The sequence below is a fragment of the Stomoxys calcitrans genome, chromosome 5 (genome assembly GCF_963082655.1).
Source record: "Stomoxys calcitrans chromosome 5, idStoCalc2.1, whole genome shotgun sequence".
In the NCBI taxonomy this organism is placed as follows: Eukaryota; Metazoa; Arthropoda; class Insecta; order Diptera; family Muscidae; genus Stomoxys; species Stomoxys calcitrans.
In genome coordinates, this window is record NC_081556.1 from 8390024 (window position 1) to 8403255 (window position 13232).

At 37.4% G+C, this 13232-nt stretch overlaps 1 protein-coding gene across 1 annotated transcript in view; it reads left to right on the forward strand.

The window, feature by feature from the left end:
* Positions 1-13232, forward strand: part of LOC106085562 (uncharacterized) — a 380981-nt gene that overhangs the window by 226177 nt on the left and 141572 nt on the right. Inside the window, exon 3 of the mRNA XM_059369101.1 lies at positions 268-403. Within this exon, the coding sequence (XP_059225084.1) occupies positions 268-403 (136 nt within the window). The remainder of the gene's footprint in view (positions 1-267; positions 404-13232) is intronic.

Here is a 13232-nt window from a genome sequence, read left to right on the forward strand (position 1 = left end):
GGGGGAGTTCACCATAGGCGTAGGAAGGAATTGTAAATGGGATTTGGAAACTTTGGTAAAAAAAATTTATAAAAAAATTATTTGAAAACCAGACACATTGGATAAAAACTTTAAGGATTTTTTTTTATTAAATCCCATTTTCAGGTTTTTAATAATTGCCACCTACGCCCCTGGAGGCGATAACATTATAATATTTTATGTCTCCTTGCAAGGCATTGCATTGACCACCTAGTAATTATGTTTATTTTCTTTTTCTTATCATTTCAGGTCCTTTGTCGGAAGTCCAGACCGCAGTGGGCTTAGAAGTGGCTCTGCCCTGTGATTTAATGCCAGGCACCATGATGGCCGATAAGGTGCAACTGGTGATATGGTATAGACAGGGCAACGTTAAACCCATCTACACGTAAGTATTGCACTCCTTTTCATTTGCAATGGCAAAAATAATAAGGACAAATATTTTTTATTACATCACCCTCCTGATAATAAAGGCATAGACCCAGCCCAGTTAAGCATTCTTAGAATTCTAGATATTTAATTAGAAGAAATACCCCTTAATAAATAAAATATGCTCCTTTTCCAAGCGACTATTTTTCCTAGTTGTGATTTTTTTTGCCATCGCCTAGATTTATTACACAAATCTGATTTATTAAAGATTCGTTACTTGAATTGTTAAATGCCAAAGAAATTACTGTGGAGTATAATGTGGCTGGGGGACAACCTCCTATCATGACCAGAACAGCCAGCCAGCGATCGCTTAGCTCTCTTCTCCAGAGCAAATGATATACAACATAATTATTATTTACACCCGCATTTTATTGTACATTTTCCCCGCAGCGCGACTTTTTACCCCGCCCACCCCACCGCCTGGCTGCTACTTTGGCCGCAGCCGCATAACAAACATTATGGAAAACACTTTATTACAATGATTTCTAGAAATTGTGGCCATAATGCGTGTGCCGGAAAGATGGTCTTTGTCTGTCCCCTCGTCTGTCTGTCCCCTCGTCCGTCTGTTTGTCTTATGGTTGTGGTTTCTGGTCAGACCAGGCGCCTAATAACAACATTTGCTATGCATCATAAAGATTTTTACGCCCCAACAACATAGCGTCATCAATAGCTATAGCAACAACAACAACAACACAAAGACTAAGACTAAGGAGGGGAAAGAAAATCCACTCATCTTCTTTTGCTTTAGTTTATGATGAAAATGTGGAAATGGGTACATTTTTCACAGCAGAAAGAGAGACCATATCAAATGCTACATTGTTATTAGGCGATCATAAGCGTCGCATTGTTAATATAGAAGAAAGGGGTTTTTATGAGAATCTAGCTGAATCGAGCCCGCTCTGCTGTGCCTTCTTTTACTTTACATGGAACAAAATTATCCTTTGAATATTTATTTTCGATAATTAAGGAGCTTTTTGAAGAAATACCATGCTATGTAAATAGTATATGTATATCGCTTGACTAAGAGTATAACAATATAAATGCCTTTATCTGAATCCCATATTGGTTTGTATTGGTCTATGAATTCGCACGGAGGGCTTAGGGTCATTTAAGTTTGGATGTTCGATGTACCCCATTCTAAAAAGACTTTATTTGAGCCTAATATTCTCATGAGGATTCTGGGATTGAGAAGGCCCCCAGGGTGGTGGTTGGTGGGTTTAGAAGGTGGTGTGGACCCCCAGAAACGTGGTCTCGAAAGTGGGTATGAATTTCTTGTTCTAATCCCAAATACCTTTCAATTGAGCCCAATATTGCCGTGGTCGCTAAATATGTCCGATTTAGGGGTGAGGTGGTCCCCCCGACAATATCAGCATCGTGCTCTACTCTCAAATACCATTTATTTAAACCCCATATTGTCACTGGTTTAAGGGGAGTTTATGTGATGAGGCGTCTACCAAACACTTGGCCCCAAAATTGGTTATAAAATTCATTATCTAATCTCAAGTACCTTTTGAGCCACATATTGCAATGGTTGGTAAATTTGTACTCTTTGGGGAAGGGACGGTTTCCCTAATACATGGTTCCACATTTAGATATAAGATGTTCAGTAAATAATTACTGTTTTGGGGAAGGGGTAGACCCCCAGAAAATTGGTACCCAATACCTTTCATTTAAGTCCCACATTGTCATAATCGGTAAATATATCCGAGTTAGGGGTGTTTTGTGGAGTAGGGTGGTCCCTGAAACACTTTGCACTGAAAATATTTCAGCATCGTGCTCTACTCTCAGGTAGCGTAGAGGTTAGCATGTCCGCCTGGCGAGACCATCAGAAAAAAAATTTTAGCGGTGGTTTTCCCCTCCTAATGCTGGCAACATTTGTGAGGTACTTTGCCATGTAAAACTTCTCTCCAAAGAGGTGTCGCACTGCGGCACGTCGTTCGGAGGCCCCTTATCATTGAGCTTAAACTTGAATCGGACTGCACTCATTGTTATGTGAGAAGTTTGACTCTGTTCCTTAGTGGAATGTTCATGGGCAAAATTTGCATTTTACTCTTCAATGTCTTTCATATGAACCGTATATTGTCCCGATCGGTCCACTTTTGAGTTTGGGTGGTGTGTTTTGGGATAAGTGGGAGGGTCCGCAGAGGGTCTATTTCCAATATTAAGCAATTGTATAGCCTACACAATCCGTCAAAAGTTCAAGTCAATCGGTTCAGTTTTTGAGTCTTTACGGAACAAGCAAACATACCGACAAACAAACACAATGTGATTTTTATACCCTCCACCATAAGATGGGGGGTATACTAATTTCGTCATTCTGTTTGCAACTACTCGAAATATTCGTCTGAGACCCCATAAGGTATATATATTCTTGATCGTCGTGACATTTTATGTCGATCTAGCCATGTCCGTCCGTCCGTCCGTCCGTCCGTCCGTCTGTCTGTCGAAAGCACGCTAACTTCCGAAGGAGTAAAGCTAGCCGCTTGAAATTTTGCACAAATACTTCTTATTAGTGTAGGTCGGTTGGTATTGTAAATGGGCCATATCGGTATATGTTTTGATATAGCTGCCATATAAACCGATCTTGGGTCTTGACTTCTTGAGCCTCTAGAGTGCGCAATTCTTATTCGATTGGAATGAAATTTTGCACGACGTGTTTTGTTATGATATTCAACAACTGTGCCAAGTATAGTTCAAATCGGTCCATAACCTGATATAGCTGCCATATAAACCGATCTTGGGTCTTGACTTCTTGAGCCTCTAGCGTGCGCAATTCTTATCCAATAAGAATGAAATTTCCCACGACGTGTTTTGTTATTATATCCAACAACTGTGCCAAGTATGGTTTAAATCGGTCCATAACCTGATATAGCTACCATATAAACCGATCTTGGGTCTTGACTTCTTGACTCTCTAGAGGGCACAATTCTTATCCGATTTGAATGAATTTTTGCACGAAGTATTTCGTTATGATATCCAACAACTGTGCCAAGTATGGTTGAAATCGGTCCATAACCTGATATAGCTGTCATATAAACAGATCTGGGGATGTGACTTCTTGAGCTTTTAGAGGGCTCAATTCCTATCCGATTTGGCTGAAATTTTGCATGACGTATTTTATTTTTACTTACAACAACTGTGTCAAATAAGATTCAAATCGGTTCATAACCTGATATAGCTGCCATATAAACCGATCTGGGATCTTGACTTCTTGACCCCTAGAGGTCTCAATTATTATCCGATATGCCTGAAATTTTGTACGACGGATCCTCTCATGACCATAAACAAACGTGTTTATTATGGTCTGAATCGGTCTATAGCCCGATACAGATCCCATATAAATCTTTCTATTTTACTTCGTGAGCCCCAATGGGCCCAATTCTTATACGAATTGGCTGAAATTTTACACAGGTCTCCAACATATAATTTAATTGTGGTCCGAACCGGACCATATCTTGATATCGTTTTAATAGCAGAGCAACTCTTTTCTTATATCCTTGTTTGCCTAAGAGGAGATGCCGGGAAAAGAACTCGACAAATGCGATCCATGGTGGAGGGTATATAAGATTCGGCCCGGCCGAACTTAGCACGCTTTTACTTGTTATATATAAGATTATTTCAATTTTTTATTTCTGTGCAAACTATTTTCAAAATTTTATCTCTCTTAAAAATTTAGCCAAATTTTTAATTCCTTGGAAAATTTTATCAGAATTTTATTTTTTTAATTTTATAATTTTTTAAAATTCAGAATTAAAAAGAATGTTCACCCTTTTCATTTAAATTATTACTCAAATCTTTTTATTTAAGTTTTTTTATTATTATTATTAACAATTTAAATTTGTTGCATAATTCCATTAAAATCGACGCACAAAGTGAACAGCTATTAAAAAAACCAACATGAATACCAAATTTTATGGCATGTCCTTCTTGCTGTAATGTTTTTCCCATTTGACTCTAAGGAAAAATTAAAATCATATCATTTTGATGATCATGCCACACGTATAAAATAAAAATATTTGCTCCTTTTGCCATTAAAATTCAGCGAGGCAAAATTTGATGCCATGACACAGAGACTGAAACATAAAAATGAGCTTTCAATTGAAAGTCTAAATTTAAACAATTAACAAAATATTTTTGGCTAAGGAGAAAAGCGCAGGCGTTTGGGCAAATGGTGTTATGGGTTATGACCATACGGCCATGGGGAACATCTCAATTTAATGGTATTTTTTGGTTGAACAAAGCGCCCTTACATAAAAAAACACATTTCCAAGATAACCTTTAAGTGTTAAATGATTTACGCACGTACCTTGGAGGCAGCGAGAAAAAAAAACAACGTTTAAATTCCAAAACATGCTATAAAGATAACATTTTTCTCTGTTTTCAATGTAATCAACCAAAAAAAAAAAGGAGGAAACAAAAAAATGCAATACCTCATTCGTAATGGAGTTTGATTTGAGACGTGATCACATTTGGTAAGTACACCAGAAATGCCTTTGGGCCTTGGGTCCCCCTTTGAGTGTTGCCTCTCCAAAATGATTGATGACAATTTTGCTTAATTATTTATTCTGGCTATTATTTGGAATTCTTCTCCTTCTTCGTTATGCTCTCCCTGGGATATTTGAAAATTACTTTTTAAAGCCATTACTCGGTGAGTGGTATTTCAAATATCTTTGCTCGATTAGTGACAGACCATAAAAATTAGAACACGCCTTGGGGGATAAGAGCCATCCATGGTAAAGGCAGCAACATGAAGTCTAACTTTAAAACCGCTCTAGTTTTCATTTTTTTTTTGTAGAAGTCACCCACCCCATCCGCCATGCCCTAAGGAAATGAAGATTTCATAAGATTCCCCTTGCAAGGTTGGTTACTTGCACATTTATATTGGAAATTATTATCATTTACTTCATTATACAATTTCCTTATGTTTTATCTCATGCTTCACAATACGTATTGAAATTTGTGTTATGTTAGAAAGGTATGTGATTATTTGAATACGAAATAAAACTCATTAATAATAACAATTAATAAAACAAATGAAGAGCAAAGTCAGGGTCGTTGGCATGGAAAGAAAAATAATCAGAAGGGGGTAACCTTTAAACGAAACCTTTCCATGTTAACAATTGTCAGAAATTAAAAATTCGAAAATTAATAAAAAAAAAAAATTGTATCGGCGGATCGGTCTATATGGCAGCTATATACAAATCTAGACCGATTTGGGCCAAGTCGCAGACTAATGTCGAAGAACCTAACAGAACTCACTGTCCGAAATTTCGGCGACATCGGACAATAAATGCGCCTTTTATGGGCCCAAGACCTTAATTCGGGAGGTCGGTCTATATGGCAGCTATATCAAAATCTGAACCGATCTGGGCCAAATTGTGAAGCGATGTCGAAGGGCCTAACGCAATCCACTGTCCCAAATTTCGGCGAAATCGGACAATAAATGCGCCTTTTATGGGCCAAAAACCTTAATTCGAAAGATCGTTCTATATGGCAGGTATATCCAAATCTGGACCGATCTGAGCCAAATTGAAGAAGGATGTCGAGGGGCCTTACACAACTCAGTGTCCCAAATTTCGGCTTAATCGGACAATAAATGCGCCTTTTTTGGGCCCAAAACCTTAAATCGAGAGATCGGTCTATATGGCAGCTATATCCAAATCTAGACCAATCTGGGCCAAATTGAAGAAGAATATCGAAGGGCCTAACACAACTCAGTGTCCCAAATTTCGGCTTAATCGGACAATAAATGCGCCTTTTTTGGGCCCAAAACCTTAAATCGAGAGATCGGTCTATATGGCAGCTATATCCAAATCTAGACCGATCTGATCCAAATTGAAGAAGAATGTCGAAGGGCCTAACACATCTCAGTGTCCCAAATTTCGGCTTAATCGGACAATAAATGCGCATTTTTTGGGCCCAAAACCTTAAATCGAGAGATCGGTCTATATGGCAGCTATATCCAAATCTGGACCGATCTGAGCCAAATTGAAGAATAATGTCGAAGGGTCCAGCACAACTCACTGTCCCAAATTGCGGCGTAATCCGACAATACGTGCCCCTTTTATGGACCCAAAACCTTAAATCGAGGTATTTGGAAGTAGATTACGAATCTGGCATACAACATCAAATCGAAGTGTAAGGTATCACCCCACCCAAAAACGCCCCAAATGGGCATATGACCCTTCATGACTATATGAGACTCGGTTTGTTTGTTTGTTCCCTAGAATCAAAACAGTTGAACCGATTTTCCCGAAATTTTCACAAATAGAATATGTTTTTGTGGAAGCAAACATAAGTTTTATAATTTTTAGATATCGGATGGTGGCGGACCCTCTCCCTTACCCCAAAAAAGCCAACCAAAACCAAAAGTGGACAGATAGGCATAATATGGGTACCAAATGAAAGGTATTGGAGACTAAAAAACGAAAATCGTATCGTATTTTGGGTCTAAGTACCCAGCAGGCCGCCCCAACCGCAAAACTCCTATAAACAGATATATTCGAAGTTTCTATCAATATGGGACTCCAGTGAGAAATATTCAGCAGTAGATTACAAATATTTTAAAAAAATTAGGTCCAAGTTATGGGAGCTCGGCCCACCCCCAAATACCCCCAAGTGGGCATATCAGCCGACCATGGTTATATGGGATTTAAATGAAAGGTGTTTGGGAGTAGGTTACGAATATGACATTAAAATTTGCGTTCAAGTCTAGGTGGCATTTTTTCTCCTAAAAGTACGTCGAATAGGTTAATGGACCCATTATTTCAATATGGGACTCAAAAGAAAGGTATTTGAGAGTAGAAAACGAATTTGATATCCAATTTTGGAGCCAAGTGTTTGGGTGCACGTCCTAAATCACCCTTTAAATTTAACTTTATTTTCGACTATAGCAATATGGAGCTCAAATCAACGATATTTGGGAGTAAGGAACGAATTTGATATCTATTTTCAGGGCAAAGTGCCGGTGGCCGCCCCACCCCCAAAACACCCTCCAAACAGTTCATACTCACCGAACATGGAAATAAGGGACTCAAATTGAAGGGATTTGAGTGTGGAGCACGAATTTGATATCCACATTTGAGTCGAAATATCTCCCCAAAAAAGCACTTCTCATTGCCTTAATTTTCAAAAATACCAGATCTCGGAGATTGGTAATGTGATGCGTTCAAAAAATTTTTTGCTCTCTCACAATCACTAAGAAGAAGACATGGTTTTTATTGTTGGGGTAGGGTGCCGCCCAAAACCCGCCAAATGGAGGTATAGACCAATCACAAAAATATAGAGCCATGTGTTTGGCAAGCCGCCGCACCCCAAAATTTGTCTCTATTATGTAAAAACTATTTGGGGTGAAAATTTATTGATTTTCGGGAAATTTTCGGCACGAAGACACTGGGGCCCACCCGACCGTCAAACACAACTTATTTACCGATCATGCCATTATGGAGCTTATATGACATGTTTTTTTTTTTTTTTTTAAAGAAAAGCACGAATCTTATATAAACTTTAATAGCCAAATGACCACCCCCGAAATACTCCCTAAACCGGAAATTTTTCCCAATACGGTGATATGGGACTTAAAAGATAGGCATTTGGGAGTAGAGTGAAAATTTGCCCAGGAACCGAGCAGGCGCAAACTTCTCACACCTCAATGAGTGCTTTCCGTTATAAGTTTAAACAATGAGAAGGGGTCTTTTTTGAAGCGGAGTCCGAACGGCGTGCCGCAGTGTGACTACTCTTTGGGGAGAATTTTTTACATGACCATGCATGGCATGGTACCTCGCAAATGTCGCCAACATTAAGAGGGAATAACTGCCGCTTTAAATATTGACCTATGTTCTCGCCAGGATTCGAGCGAAGGCATTCAGCGTCGTAGACGAATATCACATCGAAGTGTCCCCATTCTAAAAAGATATTAAAAAGGCGCAGCGGAGCGGGTCTGGTTCTGCTATTTAAAAATAAACATGACAATTGTTTTTTGAAATGAAAATTTTTGACAATTTTTTATGGGAATAAAATTTTAAAAAATTTTTTTGTAAAAATAAAAAGTTGACAAAATTTTTCCAAAAAAAATTTTTTTTTATAATTTTTTTAAAAATAAAATTTGGTATAATTTTCTATAGAAATAAAATTTTGATAAAAAATTTCTAAAAATTAAGATTTGAGAATTTTTTTTTTAAATTAAAATTTTAAAAAAATTTTTTATCGAAATAAAATGTCAAAATATTGCTAAAAATTATTTTTAGGATTTTTATTCGCTTAACTTGCTATTGGTTGCATATCTACAAAATGATGCTGGACTACATTTTACTGCCGCCACTGTGGCTTAAAAAAATATTTTTGTTTTTCTTCTTTATTTCCCTCTTGTTTTTATTGCATTGCTACATTTTTCCATCTCATTCAAGGAATTTATGTTACCATTTTCTGAATTTGCTAAAAATGCCATTGTCAAAATATTGTGATTGCTACTCTTTAGTGTGTTCTTCTTAACCTTTCGTTGGTTGCCCCATCGCATATCGACATCGACACAATATTTTGACAGCATAAAAGTGTACAAATAAAATTGGATAACTCTGTTTAGCATAGCAAGAGTCCTAAAGCGAGTGGTTGGTGGCCGTTCATTTCCCACACTAGAGATGGTGTTGTTGTTATTTTATTCAAACAAATAAAATACCTGACAGCGAAATAACGAAGTGTCTTCATTCTTATTAACAAACATATTGTATTTGGATTCAGGTTGGTGGGTTTTTGGGGTTTCGTCTTTTATGTGTTGTTCTGGCGTGAGGGTCTTGGTATAGGATTGACATTTTTCTTAACGTTCTTTGTTTTTCGTTTGGAATGATGCATGTGCTACAGACAGACAGAGTAAAAAAAAGACAGCTAAATATAAAATTCATGTAAGAAATATTTGTATTGAAGTGTCTTATCGGCAATACTACACCAACAACAATATTCAAATTGTGGAATAACAATGAAAAAGAAGGTATTTGGAAAGTGCACTGTGGCTCGAAAGTGATATACAGAATATACTGGAAGTCTGCAATTGCAGCGAAAAACCAAAGGGTCTGGTGGATATTGAACCCAAGACTCTTAAACTTGAAACCAGAATGAGTTAACAAAGATATGTCAAAAAAAGAAAAACATGGTGCATGGTTCATAACTGTAGCAAAATTAAGGCCACCATGAAACAATCTTTTTTTTTTAGATTTTTCTAAGAGAATATTAAATACATGGAAACTTTTGTTTATAAAACAAAAATTGTTTATTTTTTCATAAAAATTTCTTTGAAAATGTGTCATCAGTTGCTGTATGACCCAATTATTCCCTTAATTCCACTGTTTATTGTCTTCAATCGGAGAGATAGAACTAGATGGGCTAAGAACATATCTTTGGCAAACTGTAAGACACCAAAACACACAACCACACAGTAGGATAAATGAAATGACACGCGTTTCTAAATAAAATTCGATTAAAAATTCTATTGTTGTCGCATGTTTATGTTAAATAAACATTGTAAAACCAACAACAACAGCAACCATCCCACCAACCACCCTGAACAACTGGATTTTTTTCTTCTTTTTTCATTCACCTATGGTATGGGCAAACAAATAAATCGACCATACCTAGTGAGTTATAGCCAAGAAGTGGGGTTGGAAGCAGACATCAAATGACACACATTTTGTCGTTTACAAAATATCTTTGTCACATAAATGAGAGATAAAAGAAAAGCTTAGCATTTCATCACTTTCGGAAGAAAGTTTTCTTTTAGCATGCGAACATTACCAAATGCTAAACATTTTTCTTTGCCAGTCCTGCCATGCCCCGCCCAGCCCTGCCCTGCCCTGCCTCCCTATCGACGTAACCATAATTCTCTTCGAGACGCTGCTCCTTGTCCTTGTTTAAGGAATATACATCAAATGACTTTATGGCATACAATACAACAATGTTTTAGGTGACGGGGGCAAGAGCAAAATGTTCTCCATTTTAACACTTCAGACTTTACGTGCGGGTTATTACATCAAAACCTTAACGAAATCCTACAGATTGTTTTGGCGGGCCGTTAAGCATCTTTTGGCAGAGATATATCTGCAATGCTTACCTCCGCTCCGGGTATCATAAAGTTTATTCCACTCATTGGACAAATACATGCACATGTTAACACACAAACAACCTTAGCTTCTCATAAGTACATGGTGTCGAAAACATTGTTGCCAAAGGAAATATTTTTGGAACATTTTTCAAAATTTTATTTTTATAGAAAAATTTCTCAAAATTGTAATTTTTTAGAAAATTTGGTAAAAATATTGTTTTTATAGAAAAATTTTTCAAAATTTTAATTTTACAGAAATTTTTTTAAAAATATTGGTTTTATAGAAAATTTTTGTCACAAATTCGACAACAATTTTATAAGAATCATATCTCTAGGCAAATTTTTACTACTCTTGTTAAATTTTTAGTTTTACAAAAAATTTTGTGAAAATTTAATATCTAGACAAAAAATCGTCAATTTTCATTTTTTAGATAATATTATCAAAATTTTATTTTTGTAGAAAATTTTGGCAAATATTTTCGTAGAAAATTTTGTAAAATTTTATTGAAAATTTTTTGAAAACTTCAATTTTTATAGAAAATTTTATTTTTTTATGGAAAATTTTATGAGAATTTTTTTGTAGAAAATTTTTTAAAAATTTTAATTTTTATAAAAAATTTTGTCAAAATTTAATTTTTTTATAGAAAATTTTATGAGAATTAAATTTCTATAGAAAATTTTGTCAAAAATTTATTTTTATAGAATACTAGCCGAACCGGGCTTGCTCCGCTGCGCCTTCTTTAACTCTCTGATATCATTTAGGGTTGGGACACTTTGCCCTGAATGTGGATATCAAATTCGTGCCACTGTAACCTATGTCCGCCTATGACGATGGACTCCTGCGTTCGAATCCTGGCGAGAATATCGGACAAAATTTAAAGAGTTGCTTATCCCCTCCTAATGCTGGCGACATTTGCGAGGTACCATGCCATGCATGGTCATGCAAAAAATTCTCCCCAAAGAAGTTCGCACTGCGTCACGCCGTTTGGACTCGGCTATAAAAAAGGTCTCTTATCATTGAGTTTAAACTTAAACTTATCGGAAAGTACTCATTGAAGTGTAGTGGCCACCGTAGCGCAGAGGTTTGCATGCCCGCCTACGACGCTGAACGCGTCGTCGAATCCTGGCGAGAACATCAGAAAAAACAAATTTCAGCGTTGGTTATCCCTCCTAATGCTGTCGACATTTGTCAGCTACTGTACCATTTGGTATGGCAGTCATGTAAGAACTACTCCCCAAACGAGGTGTCGCACTGCAGCACGTCGTTCGGACTCGACTATAAAAAGAGGGCCCTTATCATTAAGCTTAAACTTGAATCGGACAGAATTCAATGATATGTGAGAAGTTTGCGACTGTTGATGGGCAAATTTGCATTTGCGCTCATTGATGTGTGAGAAGTTTGCCTCTGCTCGGTTCCTGCGCAAATTTTTACTCTACTCCCAAATGCCTTTCTTTTGAGTCTAATATTACAATATTGGTAAATATTTCCGGTTAAGGGAGTATTTCGGGGGTGGGGTGGCCACCCAGACCCTTAGCCTGGCATGATCGGCTTAAATAAGTTCTATTGCAGGGTGGGGTGGACCCCAGGGTATTTGTCCCAAAAATGAGTATCAATTTCCTCAAAATCTATTAATTTCCACCCCAAATAGCTTATATATAATAGGGAGGTATTTTGGGGTGATGCGGTTCCCAAAACACATGGCTCTTTATTGTTGTGATTGGTCTACATATCCATTTGGCGGGTTTTGGGCGGCCCCCGACCCCAACGAAAGAAACCATGTTTTGTTTATGGCGGCTGTAAGAGTGCAAAAAAAATTTCGAACGAATCGCTTTACCTATCTCCGACATCTGGTGTTTTTGAAAATGGGGGTAATGAGTAGTGCTTTTTAGGGGAGGGATGACACCGCAATTATTTCGACTCAAATATAGATACCTAAATCGTGCTCCTCTCCCAAATTCCTTTAATTTGAGCTCCATATTTAAATGGTCTGTAAATATAAACCGTTTGGAAAGTGTTTTTGGGTTGGGGCGGCCACCGGCACTTTGCCCTGAAAATAGATATCACATTTGTTCTTTACTCCCAAATACCGTTGATTTGAGCTCCATATTGCCATAGTCGCTAATGAAGCTTAGTTTAGGGGTTGCTTTAGGGCGTACCCTACAACACTTGGCTCCAAAATTGGATATCAAATTCGTTTTCTTCTCTCAAATACCTTTCGTTTGAGTCCCTTATTGCCATAATGGGTCCAATAACCCATTTGACGTATCTTTAGGAGGAAAAGCGCCACCTAGACTTGAACGCAAATTTTAATGTCATATTCGTAATCTACTCCCCAATACTTCTCATTTGAGTCCCATATAGCCATGGTCGGGTAATATTCCCATTTGCGGGTATTTGGAGGTAGGCGACCTCCCATTACTTGGACCTAATATTTTATTTCATATTTGTAATCTACTGCGTAATACTTTTCATGTGAGTCCCATATTGACATGAACAACGAATATATCTGTTTAGAGGAGTTTTGGGTATGGGGGGGGGGGGGGTGTCCGCTGTGTACTTGGACCCAAATTTTATTACCATATTCGTTTTCTGGTCTTCAATACCTTTCAGTTGATACACTTTTTGTGCCCATCGGACCACTTTTGGATATGGGTGGCATTTTTGGGGTAAGGGGGAGGTTCCGCCTCCATCCGATAT